Raw genomic sequence first — 21,195 nt, forward strand, 5'->3', positions numbered from 1 at the left:
CGGCCAACTCACGTGCTATAGTATAATATAAGGATCCGCACTGCCAACTCACATGCTATAGTATAATATAAGGATCTGCACGGCCAACTCACGTGCTATAGTATAATATAAGGATCTGCACGGGCAACTCACGTGTTGCATGGACAACTCACGTGCTATAGTATCAATATCTCACAATCAGGCCCTCTGCCTCACTCAGTCATAAATCTCTCCAGTCTCTCGGGCTCTCAATAATCATGAAATCAGCCCAAACAATAATGATATGATGTATCAATAATAATAACAGAGACTGAGATAAAATGTGCAAGTAAAAACTGAGACTGAGTACATATAGCATTTAGCAGGCAATTCAACAAGTACGCGACCTCTGTGGGTCCCAACAGTACTATCACAAAGCCTAAGCATGATTTCTAACATGATTTACAGTCAAATTTTATCAACACATAGAGAGCATATAGCTAACAACAAATTATTCAACTTTACAGTATCTCGGGACGGACCAAGTCACAATCCCCTCGGTGCACGCCCATACGCCCGTCACTTAGCATGTGCGTCACCTTCAAAATAATCGCATGATACCAAAATCCGGGGTTTCATACCCTCGGGACTAGATTTAAAACTGTTACTTACCTCAAAGCGTGAAATTCTTTACTCTGCTATGCCTTTACCTCGCAAATCGGCCTCTGAATGCCTTGAATCTAGTCACAAATAATTCGTTTCAGTCAATAAAATTTATTGGAATTAACTTCATAAGAAAATGCTAATTTTCCATAAAAATACGAATTTTAGCTCAAAAACTGCCTGTGGGGCCCATATCTCGGAACTCGACAAAAGTTACAAAATCCAAAAGCCCATTCAACCATGAGTCTAACCATACCAATTTTATCAAAATCCGACCCCAACTCGACCCTCAACAATTTAAACTAAGAGGGTTTTCAAACTTTTCAAACTTAATTCGCCAATTAAATGATAAAAACAACCATGGATTCAGGTAATTTGACCAATATTGAGTTAAGAACACTTACTCCGCTGTTTACTCTGAAAATCACCCAAAAATCGCCACAATCCCAGCTCCGAATCGTCAAAAACTGAAAATGGGACGAAGTCCCATTTACAGAACTTAAACTCATTGCCCAGGCTTTTCTTCTTCGCGAACGCAGTCAGTGCCTCGCGTTCGCGAAGCACAAAATAGCTCCCGTCCAAATTCCTCCTTCGTGAATGCGACATCATCCTCGCGTTCGCGAAGCACAAAATGCCTCTGCCTCAATGCCTTCTACGCGAACGCGTTCAACCCATCGCGAACGCGATGCTTTGTTCCCCCTCACTAAACGAACGCGACACCCCCTACGCGAACGCGTAGACCAATTGCCTGGGGTCCTCAGCTATTTCCTCTCTTCTTCGCGAACGCGTAACACCTCTCGCGTTCGCGATGCACACCCAGACCACCTTTCGCGAACGCGAAGAGCAAATATTTCCAGCCTCTCAGTTCCTCTTCGCGAATGCAAGGGTCCACTCGCGAACGCGAAGAAGGAAACCAGATGTTGCATCAGAAAAATTACAGCAGAGTTCCAAGTCCATAATCCAACCCGTTAACCATCCGAAACTCACCCGAGCCCCTCAGGACCTCAACCAAATATACCAACAAGTCCTAAAATATCATACAAACTTAGTCAAACCCTCAAATCACCTAAAACAACGCTAAAACCATGAATTACACCCCAATTCAAGCCTAATGAACTTTGAAATTTCTAATTTCTACAAACGACTCCGGAACCTATCAAATCACGTCCGATTGACCTCAAATTTTACACACAAGTCATAAATGACATAACAGAGGTATTCCAATTTTCAGAATCGGATTCCGACCCCGATATCAAAAAGTCAACCCCCGGTCAAACTTCTCAAAAATTAAACTTTCGGCATTTCAAGCATAATTCCTCTACGGACCTCCAAATAATATTCTGGACACGTTTCTAAGCCCAAAATCACTATACGGAGCTATTGGTCATCAAAATTCAAATCCGATGTCGTTTACACATAGGTCCATATCCAGTCCACTTTTCTAACTTAAATTTTTAATTATGAGACTAAGTGTTGCATTTCACTCCGAGTTCCTTTCGGACCCGAACCAACTAACCCGATAAGTCATAAATCAATTGTAAGACATAAATTGAGTAGTAAATGGGAGAACAGGGTTATAATATTCAAAATGACCGGCCGGGTCATTACAGTATGTGAGTCTATCTCTCTCTACATTTGGGAATGTTAATGATTCTCCCTGTACTACGTTTCCTTTACAACGTGACTAATTACCTCAGAAATATAGTTAACCTTAGTTTCTTGAATAGTTGCTGAACTTCTTTTCTCTAGCTTCATAATCTGTTCATGACTTTCATTCCAAAAGTTGTGAGCTCAGTGCGTAATCAATATAGACTTGTGTTTGATGCCCATGAGTCTCGGTCTAGATTACTCATCATGTCATAAACAGTTGATGCTTCAGTTCTCATAATCAGTTCATGAATACATGTCTTATTCTAGTTCTATTCAGCATTCATGTGATGACCCAAAATGTCATATTTAAATTTAATAAGTAATTATGTGTTCTAAGACCTCAAAAAGAATCATTTATCATTCCTCAACTTGCGTACGCAGTCCGTACAATTCTGAAAAGTTTTTATGTGAAAAATGGATTAAAATGTGAAATACAGCTTTAAAAATTCAACTGAGTTGATTTTAGTCAATATTTTGAGCAAACGGACCCGTATCAGTCTTTTGACAATTCCTGTAGGTCCGTATCGTGATTTAGGACTTAGGAGTATGCCCGGAATCGAATTCCGAGGTCCCTAGCTCGAGATATGGAATTTTGATGAAAAATTAAAAGCTTGAAAGCTTAATGATTTTTAAAAAATTACTGATGTTGGATTTATTGACTTCGGGTCCGTATTTTGGTTTCGGAGCTCGGTGTAGGTCCACTATAATATTTATGACTTGTCTGCAGAATTTGGTGAGAATCGGAGTTGATTTGACGTGATTCGGACGTCCGGTTGTAAAAATATAAGTTTTAAAGTTTTCATGGAAATTTCCTTTGATTTGGTGTCCGATTCGTAGTTCTTGGTGTTATTTTGGCGATTTGATCACGCGAGCAAGTTTGTATGATCTTTTAGGACTTGGGTGCATGTTTGGTTTGGAGCCCCGAGGGCTCGGGTTGGTTTCGGGTGGTTAACAGATCATTTTTTGACTTGGGAAAAATTGCAGAAATCTGCTTCTAGTATCCTTCTTCGCGTTCGCGAGAGGGGGCTCGCGTTCGCGAAGACGAAACTGGAGGCAGATAAAAATTACTCTTCGCATTCGCGAAGACGGGGCCGCATTCGCGAAGGCTTGAGGTGCGAAGCTTCGCGTTCGTGATCGAAGCCTCACGTTCGCGAAGGGAAAGAGGATGGCCCGGAAAATTAGCCTTCGCGTTCGCGAAGGGAATCTCGTGTTCGCGTAGGCCAAGCCAGGCAAGCATCGCGTTCGCGAAGCAGCCCTCGCGTTCGCGAAGAGTAAAAATTAGACAGCACAAATTTGTGTTTCACAAACGCGAGGCACTGACCGCGTTCGCGAAGAGTAAAAATCTCAGAAACAGAACTTAAGTTCTAGAAATGGGGTTTCGACCCATTTTCAACTCTTTTCCATTTTTTAGCGCGGGTAAGGCGATTTTCGCGGGAAAATAATGAGGTAAGTGTTCCTTATCCTATATTGATTATATTTCATGATTTCATACTCATTATATCATGAATCCGTAAATTTATGGAAGAAAAATCAGATTTTTATAAATTTTTCCAAAAACAAAAATTTAAAATTTGAAGGTCCATTTGATATCGCAATTGGATAATTTTTGTATGGTTGGACTCGTCTCGGAATGCGTGTTTAGATTTTATAAGTTTTTTTGAGATTTGAAATGTGGGTCCCACTGCCGAATATTTTAATGAATTTCGGATTTTTGTCCGAAAAATTAGTAAATTCATATGGAATTAATTCCTATGATTCGTATTGAGTATATTGAATTGTTTATGAATAGATTTGAAGCTTTTGGAGACAAATTTAAAAGGAAAAGATATGGTCGAGTAATTGATTGAAATTTGTAGAGCGAGGTAAGTGTCGTGGTTAACCTTGACTTGAGGAAATAGAACCCTTAAATTATTTGTTATGTGAATTGCATGTGAACGACGTATAGGGAGGTGACGAGTATCTATATGTCGTCGAATTAATTGTTTGCATAATTATTTGAAAATCATAAATCATTTAAATCATGAATGAATTAATATATTAATTGTTTTACTCACAATTCCTTGTCAAATATTAATTCTTGAATTCCTGTAATAATTGCTACGTACTTATTTGAATTATGTGCATTAATTGCTACTTGACATCTATTATATTAAATATTAAACTACCTATTTTCTCCCTGATTTCCATAATAATTTGCTATTTGTCATTGTTTGTTTCATAATTAAATCATAATTATTGTATGCTTGTAGTCTTATACTTTTATATTAATTGTTACATTTATTTGGAAAATTTCTTCTATAAGAATTGGTAAATGGATATATTGGAGGATCGGGTTGCACGCCGCAACAGAATTGATTGAAATGGATATATTGGAGGATCGGGTTGCACGCCGCAACAGACTTATTAAAAAGTTCATATTGAAGGATCGGGTTGCACGCCGCAACAGACTTATTAAAAGTCAATATTAGAGGATCGGGTTGCACGCCGCAACAGACTTATTAAAAGTCAATATTTGGGGATCGGATTGCACGCCGCAATAAACTTATTTAAAAGTCAATATATATACTTGACTAAAAATAATTATATGAGAGGATTGAAAATGAATATATTATGGGAGCGGGTTGCACGCCGCAACAGAATTGAATATGAATATATTGTGAGAGCGGGTTGCACGCTGCAACGAAAATTGATGGAAATGATAAATGGTTATGACTGCTGGGTTGGCTTCAATTATTATAAATGAGTTATCTGATTTATTTCTATTATTTATTGTTGTTACTAATATTGCGTACAGGTTAATGTAAGTGACCCGTCTTAGCCTCGTCACTACTTCGTCGAGGTTAGGCTTAGCACTTACCAGTACATGGGGTCAGTTGTACTGATACTACACTCTGCACTTCTTGCGCAGATTTCGGAGTTGGTCCCAGCGGCGTACCATAGACTTGCTCGGATTTCAGCTAGTAGAGTAGACTTGAGGTATAACTGCACGGCGTCCGCAGTTTCTGAAGTCCCCATCTACTTTACTTTAGTTGTGTGTTTATTTTCAGACACCTTTATTTTATTCAAACCCTTATTTGTATTATTCTAGAAGCTCGTGCACTTGTGACACCAATTTTGTGATGGTATTTAGACACCGTTATTTTTTATAGATTATTCACTATATTTTAGACTTTACTTCCACATTTGTTCTTTGTTATTAACAAATTTAAAAATTATTTTAAAAATAGATAATATTATTCTAACGTTGTCTTGCCTAGCAAGTGAAATGTTAGGCGCCATCACGGTCCGAATGAGGAAATTTCGGGTCGTGACAATTTCAGTATCATGTAACTCAGTATGGTTTAGTAATTTAGTATCATGTATTGCAGTATAATTCTCAATTCCTGATTTTAAATCCCTGAATATTGAACATTTGTAATTGGGCCTGAGGCCGCAGTTTATGCTTTATGCATCATTGGGCCTGAGGCCGCAGTTTATGATTTATGTATCTTTGGGCTTGCGGCTACAGTTATATACGTATACTTAGGTCCGAGGCCGAAGTTTGTGCACATATATATTGGGTCTGAGGCTGCAAATTATTTATTCAGATAAACAGGTGGTTCATCATTCAGAATAGGGAGTATTCATATCCTTACTTTCTTTGTTCAGTTATCAGTTATCAGTTTCAGTTCCAGTATTTTTAGTTCTTTCTTTCAGTTGCTTTACATACCAATACAATTCAAATATTCTGACGTTCTTTTCGCCCGGGGTATGCATCTCACGATACCGGTAACGATTTACAGATTGACGATTTAGAGTGCTAGGATTCTCGTACCAACTATTTGGTGATCCCCAGTTCTTTCGGGGCATTATCATTATTTTACAATATATATATATATATATATATATATATATATATATATATATATATATATATATATATATATATATATATATATATATATATATATATATATATATATATATATATATATATATATATATATATATATATATATATATATATATATATATATATATATATATATATATATATATATATATATATATATATATATATATATATATATATATATATATATATATATATATCTTCCGCATTCAATATGTTATGATATCACATATTGATTCTGCCAGCTAGTTGGTTTGCTCGATCATAAGTAGTCAGACACCGGGTGCCGTGTTACGGCTAGGCCCAGGTTCGGGGCGTGACATGGTTGAATCACAAGGATCTATTGTACGCACCATTGCCCTATATTCCTGTAATAGGTTGTTTCCACGGCTCAAACACGTGACCTACTCATCACATGGCAATAACTTTACCAGCTACGCCAAGGCTCCCCTTCTTGAACCACTTGTTAAGTGTAACTCTCATATATTGAATTGTACAAAGAGAAGTACCTGTATAGTCAATAAAGTGACTAAAAACATAAAAATCAAAGTTCGAATTCTATTAGAGACAATAATTATTAGTAGGTAATACGTTTTCATCTATTTAAATTTTAACTGCCAGAACTACTCGATTTTCGTTCTGATAAGATGTAACAGACATCCAATGAAACAATATAATACGTATAAGTTAGCTCGAACACACCATCTAAAGAAAAAATAAAGTCTCATATAAATGTAGTTATCAAATCTAGCTTATCAAGATTTCCATGTTCATCTTGAAGAGAAAGGCTTATGAAAGCAACACTTGTGATGCTATAGCACCTTTAGTTTGGATAAAAGAATTGAGCAAAGTAAATCAATTGTCACTATTAAGTGTATTTGTTGGATTGTGGAAGGGAAATGATGGACAAATTTCTTCTTTTTTTAATAAAGATTAGGAAATTTGCCGCCGCTATTCTTTGGGTGTGTTTTGGGTAAATTCCGCTCCAGTATAATATCTCGCAAATCATATTGGAGAAGTAAATTGCACTAGGCAAGTATCGTGCAATGAGCTCGACCGAGAAAGCATCGCATTTGGGAGACATGCTTAACCAACTCGGCCACCCTGGCGGGTATTTCTTCTTTTATTATTGATATTATCCCTGTTCTTTCTCTTTCGCATTATATAAACAAAGGAAGACATATAAGGAAACAAAATTCTTGAATTAATAAACAATAATTATGGTGAATATGGTCACTAATCTTTATTTCTCATATATAATTGCCCGTTTAGGCTACTGTAGCCTGTGGAAAAACGCAAGTGCCTTTCAACTTTACCTCCATTTAGTGGTCTACTGAAATTTTTAGAATCCCGCACACTAATAAGCACTTACCTAATTTTTTCCATTTTGGTACAACTTTAGATAGTCAAATACAATTAATTATAAAGTGTGCTACCTTTTGAATTTGGTACATGTCTACCCATTTGTGGATTCTTACATCTTAAATGTTCGGTTATTTTAATCAGATCCATTTGATTAAAGACGGATATAGAGCGAGTTTTATGCATCAACTGAATTTATTGCTTTCAGTTCGAATTATGTAAAAATATGTAAAAGCAATTTCAAATAAAATCATACTCATTCTAAACTCTAGATTCACTTCTGCCTAATTTGAACATCTTAATTTTATTTTTTTGAAACGAAAATTTCTTAAATTTTTTTAGACGAGCATTTCTTAATTATCTTTTTGAAACAAAAAATTGTATTGGTTTGAATGTCGACATACTACATAAAAATTAGAAGTTAGATGAGAAATCTATGACTCGATAAGATTAATAAAAGGGCGTTGTAGGATAATGGACATGACAAATGATAGGAGATTGTAAAGAATTGAAGTGTGAGTTTGTCAAACTTATGTTTCAGCTTTGAACTTTATAGGTTTGCGAGTTTAGGACACAATCTCAAGTGGTAATAATTATGTTTTAAATTTAATATTTATGAATATTTTGTAAATTGTTTAGATATATATAGAAGGTAAGGTTGCCCAAAAGCGGTATATAAGGCGTACCCAGTAAAACTTACAAGTAAACCAGATATAAAGATGGCGACTAGGGTTGTTGTTTTCATTCTTATCATATTTATAAAATTTCAATACCCCAATGAATCTATGATAGGATCGTTTATTTACAGCAAAATGGTATACAAAATCAACAGATCTCAAAATCAAAATTACTGAATTCGACTAAAATCATAGCTATACTGTGAATTCGCCCATGTGAGTCAGTATTCTCCTTTTAGACGGTGTCTCAATTTGTACTAGTCATTTTGACATGGTGAAATTTAAGCACAATATGTTATAATAATCTGTTCAACGGGATTAGTAGCCAAATTCTCACGATCCTTTAGGATTTTGCTTCCAAATTCTAGTGCAAATTATTTTTGCAAAACATTTTTAAATGAGATCAAAACTTAAACAATAACATAAAAAGATCCTATCTACTCACCAATAATGATGTACAAATTCAAAAAGGCCATGAAAAAGGTTAATGCTAGTGGGCAAAAGCCTGATTTTATTTGTCTAGCAAAGCAATTCGTATAACTTATTTGACGGCCCATTATAACCATAGAACGATAACTGGGCTTCTAACCCAGTTATCATAAAATTCAATATTATGGGCTGGTCCATTTTGTCTGGCAGCCAGCAGAACAGATTTTAATAGGCCCAAGTAGCCTAACCCAGGGGGAAGAGCACAAATACCCGATTGTTCGTTCCTATACACTATTTGAAACCATATTACCAAAAATGTTCTAGTTTTGGTATTTACCCGACCTAAATACGTTTTAGCTACAAAAAATATACATTTGCTTAAACTAGACTCCTTTCTGCGGTAGTCTTCCTTATTTAGACACAGGATTTTGGGATCGCTTATATTCCAATTAGAGATTTTACTTACGCAATCATCACACCATAATCAAGGCAACATATTTGTAGAATCCTTCTATTACGCAGACTTTCTCTAGTTATCATCGCACCATAATCAAGGAAACATATCTGTAGTATCCTTCTATTCTCCGGTTTTCTCGGGCTTCCTCTGGTTTTCCATAAACAAAGATTTTGAAGAAAACAAATGCAAACAATTAGCTACAACTGAATTGAATTTCGCGACATAATATCAAAATTAGCGATTATGCTTCAGCTCAATGATCAGTGGGATAGCGTTGGGAGATACAAATATTTTGATGTTGATGGAATTATAGTCAATGAAGATTCAAATTATAGTCAATTGAATTCCGCAATTACAGAGCATCAAATGATCGATACCTCCGCAAAAATTATCGAAATCAAATACACTGTTAACGAACGTTGTCCTTCAATGAAAATTCAGAACGATATGGGAGTTCGAGTGTATATGGAGACAAAAAAGGAAAACAAAAACTTAAGAATGTATCCGCTATGTATATCAGTGCGTGATTTCAATTTGGAATATAATATGTCGAATGCGAGCACGATTGCAGGTTTGCTCTATTTTTTCGGTGCTGATGTTTTTCAATTTCAAGTGTTCTACAATTTTACTATAAATTATCTACAATACTACTACATAACAAATGTAGTTCAACTGTTATGTCTCTACAAGTATTCTGTCAAATACTGAACACATGAATATACAGAGGTCTGAATTACTATACTTTTAATTGAGTGCAGGTTCATCTAATTATCATTATACTAACGTGGTACAATTGTCAAGCAATTGTAGCACAATTGGAGAAGTATCAGGAACAGTGAAGTTGATTGATATGCAAACATCTCCGGCAATTGTGGAATATGAAAGTATCATCATAACAGAACATACGCCAAATGTAATTAAAGTAGGCCAAGTTTGCCGAGACAAGCAAATAATTGTCAATGCAATGAAGCACTATTCTGTCATGAATAAGTTTTAATTTAGGGTGAAAAGTTCTAGTGCAAGAAGGTAGAAATATTTTATTTGTCAAATTCATATTGTGTATAAGTTGTAGTTTTTTGTATATAAATTATTTAAAATAAGTTATTGTGCATAAATAGTCTCGTATTCTGTAGCTACAATTTGCATAACATTTTTTGAATTATTTTTATTCTGTAGTTATTGCCTCGTATGTGTTGGGGACAATTGTACGTGGCACTTCAAGTCCACCAGCATAAATGAATCAGCGTTGTTCAAGGTTCGAAAATTCAACAGCTTGCACACATGCTCTTTGATGGAAAACATATATATACAACGCAAACCTACTGCCATGGTAGTTGGCAGCATGGTGATGCCAAAATATGCGGATCCTAAGATAATATACACACCAAAAGACATACAAACTAACATGTTGTCGGATCATGGTGTGAACTTAACATACATGCAAGCTTGGAGAGCAAAGGAAAAGGCTTTGGAATTTTTGAGAGGTCATCTTGTTGATTCCTACAATCGCTTGCCGAGTTATTTGTATATTCTAGAGAAGACTTATCCGGGGTCGGTAGTGAAATTGCAGAAGACTGAAGATGATTATTTCTTGTATGCATTTGTTGCACTTAGTACATCCATTAAGGGTTGGGAGCATTGTAGGCTAGTTGTAGTAGTTGATGGCACCTGCTTGAAGTTGGCATATAGGGGAATCATGCTAACAACTAGTACAATAGATGCATCAGGTAGTGTAGATTAATTATAAAAATATTGTTATAAAGTTATTTTTGAGACTGTATTTTTTATATTTTCAAGTTTTATTACAGAAATTGAATTTCTTTTTGCTACCTATGTGATAGGCAGCATATTACCACTAGCATACGCCGTTATTGATTCGGAAAATGACGCATCGTGGAGGTGATTTTTTGAGCAATCCAAACATGCATATGGTAAAAAAAATCAAATATGTGTGTTGTTTTGGACAAGAGTGAGAGTATATTGAAGGCAACATCTACTGTTTATACCGGCATGCCACATTATGCTTGCATGTGGCATATTTGGACAAATATAAGGTCAAAGTTCAAGAAAGACCATCTAAAGTTAAGCGAATTGTACTTTGCCACGACACGATCATACACGATTGATGAATTTAATGAAAGAATGTCAAAGATTGAAGAGATCGACACACGTGTTAAAGCATACCTAGACGATATTGGCTATCACATATGGTCTCTGGTACATGCTACGGTGAACAGAACATGGACGATGACATCAAATATTGCAGAGTCCTTGAATGCGGTAACCAAAGATGCAAGAGAGATACCCATAGTAGAACTATTATAGTACATGAGGACTCTTCTTGAACGTTTGACTAATGAAAAGTTATTGAATGCAAAGGGTACGTTCACATACCTTGGGTAAAAAATACAACAAAGAGTTGGACGAAAACATGACATTATCGCAGAAGATGAGAGTAAGTTATGGCCAATAACATCAGATCATTGATTCCATCAAACTAAATATATACTGATAATTGTAGAATGTTGTTATATAATTGTAGTTATTTTATTTTGTATCTGTTGCTGACAATTTATTGTGTGTTTGTAATAAAATTGTAGGTGAAGGATTCAACAGATTACATCCATATTGTGATATATGGTGTGAAGCGCTTCATTATTTGCTTTCAAAACAAGAGATGTAGTTGTGAACAATTCCAGCTTGATGAACTTCCTTGTCCACATGCTTTGGCAGCTTTGAGGTACAGGAACGAGTCTTATAAAAACTATTGTTCTCCTTATTACACGAGGGATAGGCTTCTGCAGACTTATGAAATACCAGTAGACCCGCTGCCTGATGAAAGCAAATGGAATGTGCCACAACATATAACTGAAGAAGTTTCAATGCTATCTACTGGGTAAAAGCAGCCATGGAGACCTCAAAAACAAAGATGCAAACCATATGATGAAGTAAATGCAAAGAAGTACAAGGTTTCGTGTGGAAACTGCGGACTAGAAGGGCATAACAAAAGATCTTGGAGGAATTCTCCCAAAAGGAAATAAAAATTAATATAGTTTAAAGATTTTTTTTTTTACTGAGTATTGTTGATGATAATCTGTCCTTTAAGACATATGAAGTTGTATTTGTTCTATTATGGAGAATTATAGTTGTGGTATAATTGTGTTGCTAATTTGAATAAAGATTGTCTCCTATAATGAATGTTTGCTAAACAGATTTCAACTCTTAATGCAATTGGTTTGTAGTTGTTTTGTTCAAATACTGTGTTTACTTATTAGTTTTCAGCCTTTCCTAACAATACTGCTAAAATTGAATAGATTATGTATTTTTGTATAGTAGTTGGAGACATAATTATAGTTATGTTTTAAAGAAATTATATAGTACCAATATCGAGATCAAGTACTAACTACTTTCAACCAAAAAAGCCATGTATATTTTCTATTTTAAGTAGTAGAATTCTGGACAAAATAACAAAATAAAAGGTAAAACAACTGTAGCACGAATCTGCTACAAATAAATTGCAACTGACTTGTTCTTAATAAATAACTTGCATACAACTTTACTACATTCCAGCTACAACTAAACACTTTAACTATAATTTTTCTACTGAAAAGGGTAACTAATTCTTCTTTTTCCGGACTTGTGTTCTCTCATTCACAGCTGGTGCACCTTTTCTTCTTGCTAATCTGTCAGTCACCTCACTTTCACTAATTGCACCTAGCTCTTGATTTTTCCTAGCATGATCCCAAAGGAACGCTCCATAGCGTCTATGGTGTTGATTAATATCAGAAAAGTCTTCCTTTGAAATCGATAACTCTCCAATATTGGCATATTCTGCAAATGCCGCCACGTATATACCACAGTCACAGCCAAAAATAATAGGGGAAAAGATTTAGCATTCAATGTAAAATACAACTGGTTAAATAGAAGGAAAAGCAGCACATAAAGTGATCCTTCTTTTTGCTGGGGTATCTCACCGACCAACCACTGAATATCAAGAGGGCCAGTAACACCTTTTTCAATGTATTCCTTTGTGTTCTTGTAGTTGATGCCTAGACGCTTGCCATAGAAGCATGTGCATGAAAAGTAGAGGGGGGTCATAATAGCAAACTTGCCAATGACAGATTCAACAAGTTTGTGATTTCGTGAAGAGACCATAGAATCATAAACATATAGAACCCTATCGGTAATGTCAATCACAGCCAACAACCAATGAAATTACTTCACAATGTTTATGGGCATAATCACAAAATCAACTTTGTCTCATGCAGCATTTGCAAGTAATCGGTACCCCAATATGTATTCTGATACGACATCCTGGGGTTTGACAACAGCTAGCTTCTTATCGGCATGAGCATTAATATACCTCTCATAAATTTGTTTAATTCTAATCTTGAAGATACAGTCAGTGGTTGCAACCCGTATTTTGTTTTCAGGATCATACTTTCCTCTCTTTCTCAAATAGTATAAAATAACATCAATGTGCTGCAAAAAATAGATTTCATTATTTCTCAATACTTTATACAATTTAACTATAATTTTCAAACAAAATATCTACTGATTTCTAAAATAACAGAATACTACAGCTAATCATTAAATTTTACCAAGGTATGTATGTATCGTGTTGTTGAGGACTTGCCCGGGATGTGCCAAAGTATAAAACCAGTCCTTTTTATCAACTTTCTCTACTCTAAGATCAAACCACGGCTTGATCTGGTTATCTTTTAAAGTATGAGGTGCCTTCCTCCTATTTAAAGACATGGCAAGTACAATTATTACGTAGTTTCAATTGGAAATCCATAAATTATATGCACTCGATAATATGAAAAAATGGTATAATCTAACCTCTTTGAAACTGTGGCGGTACCTAAATATAACTACTTATTGAATTCTTCCAACAAGTAAGGATCAACACCGTCCCCAATAACCCCAATAAATGGATGCTTGATGTTGAAAATTGGATGAGGTCCAACAGAAGTGCTTCCCCCAGAACTGAAATAAGGGAGAAAGGGGATCTGGCATGCTTTCCAGGAACCCTTGTCCTTCCTTGATGCACAGGGATTGTTTCATCTTCATTAACCTCACCGAACTTAACAATCTGTGAGAAGTTCTCTGGCATCTCAAAATCATCAAGTGTTACTGCCCTTTTTCCAGACCTGGAGTCATTGTCTGAATCACCTACATCGATGTAGTCGACTGGTTCACCTACAAAATTTAAAACAAAAGAACAACAGTGTATGCTGGTTACATCAGTTCTTTTGGAAAAAATGAAACTTATATGAAAGTTGTTATTTTTTTCCTACAATTATATTGTAACATATAATACCACTGAAGTCTTCATTGCAATCGTCTCCTTGTTGTATAACATTTGCTTCTTAAATGGGGGGGTGCAAATGCATAGTCTCCTTCTCCTTATTTAAATGCTCTCCTTATATGCCAACTTTTGCATCCTATTTTGGAGAGTTCACATGCATAGTTTCCTTCTCTGTTACAATAAATGTATACAACTTAATAAAATTGTAGATCATTTGTAGTAAACAGAAACAACACTGTAGATAAATTGTAATTTAATTATAGTTAATTTGTTGAAATTCTGGTTTGTAGGTGAGATGTAATATGTATTGTGAAATATGTAGATAAATTGTACTAAATCATACCTGCAGTTTCTTCCTCTAATACCCCTTGAAATTGGGAAGATAAGTCAATACCTACAGGGCATGATATAGGAACATTCTCCTCATTTTGAATGCCAGACATATGTCTTGTATCTAAGACAAAAATTGAAAATATAATGTAGATTATTTGTTGGTAATTTGGGCTATATGTAGATATAATGTAAATATAATGTAGATTATTTGTCATCGAATTATGTTAAAATTGTTAAAATACTTGTTTTACTGCTGCTACCCAACACTGATTTAGCATTACTGTCAGGATTCTGTTGTTTGTTCTTTTCTTTGTAATACTCATCATTTTTCGCAGAACTGCCAGTAAACTGCAAGCAGAATTTGTTAGGCTATATACTTTATGAATACTAATATTAACATAAATATAGTAAAAATTATTGTCTAAAATGAATATATTTCGAATAAAACCTTAGCATCAATGTTAGTATCATGTTGACTTTTTATTGCATATAACACAGACTTGATGGAATCATTGAGTAGTAGTCGAATGCTACCTAGTTCTTGAAAAACCTAAAGAACAAAATATGGTTATAATGTATCTGACAATTAGAAGCTTACAGATATATAAAGAAGACTAAAAATCAAGAATTAGGTATACATCTTTCTTGAACAATCCAAGGTCTGAACCAACCTACGTATAAAAATAGAAAGAGTTAAAGAAATAATTTGTATAACATAAATTAAACAAACCAGCTAGGATTATCTTAAGATGTTACCTTATCAACATCTTTTCTTAATTTTTTTAGTTGTTTCACAATATCTTTCTTATCATCTATTCTCATTGCCTCCTTATGTCCAGATGGAGATGGAGCATTTGTCGGATGCTCGGCCTTTGTTTCAGCTTCTTCAAGGATGTATTCAACTTTATCTGGCAAAGTCATTCTAGAAAGCTCTTCTGGGGCTTCAATCATATTGGTAAACTGAGTGAAATAAAAATGTGAGGGACCTAGTCACCATATGTATAAAATGTGTAGATAATTTGTATATATATTGTCTGTACAGAAGTGAAAAACATGTACCTTGATCCATGATGGTTTGATCATCCTCTCTTCTAATGCAGAAATTCATATCTTGTCCTTACTAGCTGTCCAATTAAGTATGCGGGGGATCGAATTACCAACCCTTGTAGCTATATCAGTGTTGACTGTAGAGCAACACTCATACAACCAGATTTGCATAGCGAGTGAAAAATCTCAAATGAGATAAAAATGCACAGAAGGGTTCAGCTTATGCCTAACAGACTGAAGCAATTGTGTATATGCTTCAATACCCCGAAATTCGCATACTGCCCCGAGTCCACCAAATTGAACCTAAAATGGTCTATCAAACCATTATCTTTCTCTGAATGACAGGAAGAATTCTATCAGATAGAGAATACACAGCTTGACTACATTGTCATCATTCACCTAACTACGGCTGGTTATAATTTGTTTCAAGTATGACTTCTCAACTTTTTCTTTGTTCGAAAAATAGCTCCTCATTATTTTACTGTCATACTTAATTGTGTAACCAAAGTCCGTTACTTCTGTAAAACATTTAAGGCCAGTGATAAGGGCAAGCTCCCTCAACCCAAAGTTTAGCCTCTCACCCTTTATCTCTGCCGTAAAAAAATGAGAACCGGATGCGTTCAATTCATACTTCATGAGAAGGTAAATTGCCAGATTTTGGATATATATTTTGGAAAGGGAAAGAAAGTGCCCAAAACATGTCTTCTTAAACAACTTTAACCCATTTTTAGATAATAACACCTTGATTTGGCCAGGAACAGCAGGGTCAGATAATGTTTGGAACTTAGTGATGCCATAATCAACATCATGTGGTGCAAACAATATTTGATTCTGCACCAAAAGAAACAGTAAGTTAATAAAACTTGTTTAAAGACCAAAAAACAAAATAATCACAATTCTACAACAATTTAGCTATAGTCAGAAAAACATTAATACATTGCATACAAATAAGTTACAAAATTAGTAAACATATATAACAACTGACTACATTGAAGCTACAAATGTACTGATAAAAATATGTTTAGAGCAATACATTAGAAACTAACAACTAGACATAATATATATAATTTATTTACAGAAAATGAAACTAACATCTACAAATAGGGCAAATAATAACTAATAAAACCAACTAAATCATGTAGTACATCCCCTAACAAAATTATTTCGAATAATATACAAGAAATCTACAATTTCCAGGGAAATGTAGAAAAGTTGAAAACCAACAACAAATATACACAATATAGACAAAATTTCTACAAATACAGAAAAATAAAAAATAGGTATAGTCATGAGAATGAAAACAGGTTTTGTAACTAAAAATAAAAGAACAAAAATTGTAAATATTAAAATTTTACCTTCTCAAATGACTGTTGGGGTATGGTTTTAGGAGATTTTTGAATCTTCTTCTTTTTTGAAGGTTTGATAGTAGGAGAAACTTTGATTTTTTTTTGCAGGTTTTGGGATAACTTCTTCGACGAAATCATCATCACGAGCAACTTCTTTTCCCTTCCGCTTTAATAATTTAGCATATGTCAAAGCTTCACTAGCATCCCTGTCATGCTTGAGTTTTGTTCGAGCTTCTGCCCTAGCTTCACGAGGGGAAAGTTTGGACTTTGTCTCTCATTTTGCATGTGTCGATTTTATTACTTTTTGGGTAAATCCTGTGAGAAAACACTCAAATCAAAAGTAGAAATATCACCAATATTAGCGTTTTAGGGTTATTCTTCGGAAATCATTTCTTCTTCTTCATAAGGGAAGGAAAAGTTTAAGCTGTTACTGATTTCGTAGGATTTTGAGAGAGAAATAAGAAAGTTTGAGAGAGATTATAAAAGATTTTTGAACAAAAATGGAAGAGAGCGTTAATGGAGGGAGAGAGTATCAGAATCGTGGGGGGTAGGGGTGTTCGTCGGTAGGTACGGTACGGTATTTAGTCATTTTGGTTCGGTATTTTCTGTATTCGGTTTCTTAAAATGCTATTGTAACGACCCAGCCGGTCGTTTCGAGAGTTATAGCTCCATTTTTCTCATTTCTACTTCTTTTTGTATTATTCAGCAATATTATGTTATATCGGGTTAGTTGGTTCGGATCCGAAAGGAACTCGGAGTGAAATGAGACACTTAGTCTCATAATTAAAAAATTAAATTAGAAAAGTGGACCGGATATGGACCTATGTGTAAACGACCTCAAATTTGAATTCTGATAATTCCAATAGCTCTGTATGGTGATTTTGGGCTTAGGAGCGTGTCCGTAATATTATTTGGAGGTCTGTAGAGGAATTAGGCTTGAAATGACGAAAGTTTAATTTTTGAAGAGTTTGACCGGGGGGTTGACTTTTTGATATCGAGGTCAGAATCCGATTCTGAAAATTGGAATACCTCTATTATGTCATTTATGACTTGTATGCAAAATTTGAGGTCAATCGGACGTGATTTGGTAGGTTCCAGAGTCGTTTGTAGAAATTAGAAATTTCAAAGTTCATTAGGCTTGAATTGGGATGTAATTCATGGTTTTAGCATTGTTTGAGGTGATTTGAGGGTTTGACTAAGTCCGTATGATGTTTTAGGACTTGTTGGTATATTTGGTTGAGGTCCCGAGGGGCTTGGGTGAGTTTCGGATGGTTAACGGGTTGGATTATGGACTTGGAACTCTACTGGAATTTTTCTGATGCACCATCTGGTTTCCTTCATCGCGTTCGCGAGTGGAGACTCGCGTTTGCGAAGAGGAACTGAGAGGCTGGAAATATTTTCTCTTCGCATTCGTGAAGAGAAGAACGCGTTCGCGAAGGGTGGACTGGGTGTACATCGCGAACGCGAGAGGTGCTACGTGTTCGCGAAGAAGAGAGGAAGCAACCGAGGACACCAGGCAATTGGTCTACGCATTCGCATAGGGGGTGTCGCGTTCGCGTAGTGAGGGGGAACGAAGCATCGCGTTCGCATAGAAGGCATTGAGGCAGAAGCATTTTGTGCTTCGCCAACTCGAGGCTAGTGCCGCGTTCGCGAAGGAGGAATTTAGATGGGAGCTATTTTGTGCTTCGCGAACGCGAGGCACTGACCGCATTCGCAAAGAAGAAAAGCATGGGCAGTGAGTTTAAGTTCTGAAAATGGGACTTCGTCTCATTTTACATTTTTGACGATTTGGAGCTCGGATTGAGGCAATTTTTGGGTGATTTTCAGAGGAAACAACGGGGTAAGTGTTCTTAACTCAATATTGATTAAATTACCCGAATCCATGGTTGTTTTTATCATTTAATTGGTGAATTGAGTTGGAAAAATTTGAAAACCCTCTTGGTTTAAATTGAAGATTTAAGGGTCGAGTTGGGGTCGTATTTTTGTAAAATTGGTATGGTTAGACTCGTGGTTGAATGGGCTTCCGGATTTTGAAACTTATGTCGAGTTCCGAGATTTTTTAGCTAATTTTCTGATTTTTATGAAAAATCATTATTTTCTTATGGAATTAATTTCAATGAATTTTATTGACTAAAACGAATTATTTATGACCAGATTCGAGGCGTTTGGAGACCAATTCACCAGGAAAGGACATTGCAGAATAAGAATTTCACGTCTTGAAGTAAGTAACGATTGTAAATCTAGTCCTGAGGGTATGAAACCCCGAATTTCTTATCATTTTACTACTTTAAGGTGACGCACATGCTAGGTGACGGGTGTGTGGGCGTGCACCGTTGGGGATTGGTGACTTGGTCAGTCCCGTAGCAACTGCAAAGTTGCATATTTTGTTGAAACTATATGATACTTATATGTTTTAGAAAGAGTTTCTGTAAATTGGGCTGAATGCCATATTTAGGCCTTGTGCCAGTGTTGTTTAGACCCTTAGGGGCCTTTTCTTACTATCCTCTCATTGTTTTCGATTGAAAATCTATACTCAGTCATGTTTATACTTGTTTAACGCATAACTCAGTTTTATGACTCTATTTTGATGCATATAAATAATTTGGGCCGAATGCCCTGTTTTACTGAAATGCTCGAGTGGCTTGAGAGGTTTATGACTGAGTGAGGCCGAGGGCCTGATTTGTGAGGATATTTATGGGATCGGGCTGCACGCCGCAGCATGTTTGATATCGGCCGAGGGCCTGAATGTGAGGAAGAGTGTGGATCGGGGCTGCCCGCCTGCAGCATACTTTATTATTATAGTACGTGAGTTGTCCGTGCAGCACGTGAGTTGTCCATGCAGATTATAGCGTTTTGGCTGAAGGAGCCCCTCCGGAGTCTGTATACACCCCTAGTGAGCGCAGGTACCTACTGAGTGCGAGTGCCGAGTGCTGAGTGACTGGGAGGTATGAGTGATTGTGAGGTATGCCCAAGTGGCAAGAGTGATTGTGAGGTATGCCCGAGTGGCAAGAGTGATTGTGAGGTATGCCCGAGTGGCACGAGTGACTGTGAGGTTTGCCCGAGGGGCTGTATATGAGTGATGTTTTGCCTGAGAGGTTGTTTATGAATTCATCATTTTTGCTCACCTTTGCATTTTTCCTCTGTTTGAAATCTATTGAAAATTATCGTTAAATGATTTTTACTGGAACTGGATTAAATGAGATATTTTGATTCAAAGCCTAATTTTTTAAAAAAATATGTGATATTTTACTGAGATTTCTCGATATGAATGTTATATGCTTTATTGCTCGTCACTACTGCTCAATCTTTATTTATTGTTGTTACTTACTGAGTTGGAGTACTCACGTTACTCACTACACCTTGTTTGCAGATTCAGGTGTAGTTGGACACGGTAGCGGTTATTGATTGTTCTGGTTACAGATTTTCTTGCAGATAGCAAGGTAGCTATTTGGCGATCGCAGCCTCTACTTTTCTCCCTCTTATCTTTCTCTAGTTGTAATTAGTTATTTTCCAGGCTGAGTTAGCCTTGATATTGTTAGACAGTTTGTAGTAGATTCTCATGACTAGTGACAACCCGATGTCGGACTTTTCCTTCTGCACTTTTATTTTGATTGGAACTCATTTACGAAGGTTTTTATGTTAAACAATATTGGAATTGTCTTTGAAATGAAAATGTCGGTTTGTATTGGAAATGAGTCGGCTCGCCTAGTTCCACGATAGGCGCCATCACGACAGGGGGTTGTTTGGGTCGTGACAGATTGGTATCAGAGCCTAGGTTACATAGGTCGCACGAGTCATGAGCGGGTTTAGTAGAGTCTTGCGGATCGGTACGGAGACATCTGTACTTATCTTCAAGAGGCTACAGAACCTTTAGGAAATGCCACATTCTTGAATTCTTGTTGTGCGAATCTGTTGATTCTAGTAACTAAACATCTGTTGTTTCATTCTCTCATAGATGGTGAGGACTCGTGCTACCGGTCAGGAGGGCCAGCCACCAGTACCACCAGCCAGGGCCGTGAGAGGCCGGGGCCGCGGTAGAGGCCGTGGTAGGGGCGGAGGTGCAGCCCGTA

General features: G+C 36.1%; 2 protein-coding genes across 2 annotated transcripts; both read left to right on the plus strand.

The window, feature by feature from the left end:
• The first annotated feature begins 10,415 nt into the window (after positions 1–10,415).
• Positions 10,416–10,991, plus strand: LOC142168320 (uncharacterized). The gene is made up of 2 exons (XM_075228986.1): positions 10,416–10,815; positions 10,930–10,991. Exons 1-2 carry the CDS (start codon positions 10,416–10,418, stop codon positions 10,989–10,991), a joined length of 462 nt encoding a protein of 153 aa, XP_075085087.1.
• Positions 10,992–11,035: 44 nt separating this feature from the next.
• LOC142168321 (uncharacterized) lies at positions 11,036–11,988 on the plus strand. The gene is made up of 2 exons (XM_075228987.1): positions 11,036–11,368; positions 11,689–11,988. Exons 1-2 carry the CDS (start codon positions 11,036–11,038, stop codon positions 11,986–11,988), a joined length of 633 nt encoding a protein of 210 aa, XP_075085088.1.
• Positions 11,989–21,195: the final 9,207 nt, after the last annotated feature.

Source organism: Nicotiana tabacum, chromosome 13, assembly GCF_000715075.1.
Source record: "Nicotiana tabacum cultivar K326 chromosome 13, ASM71507v2, whole genome shotgun sequence".
Classification (NCBI taxonomy): domain Eukaryota; kingdom Viridiplantae; phylum Streptophyta; class Magnoliopsida; order Solanales; family Solanaceae; genus Nicotiana; species Nicotiana tabacum.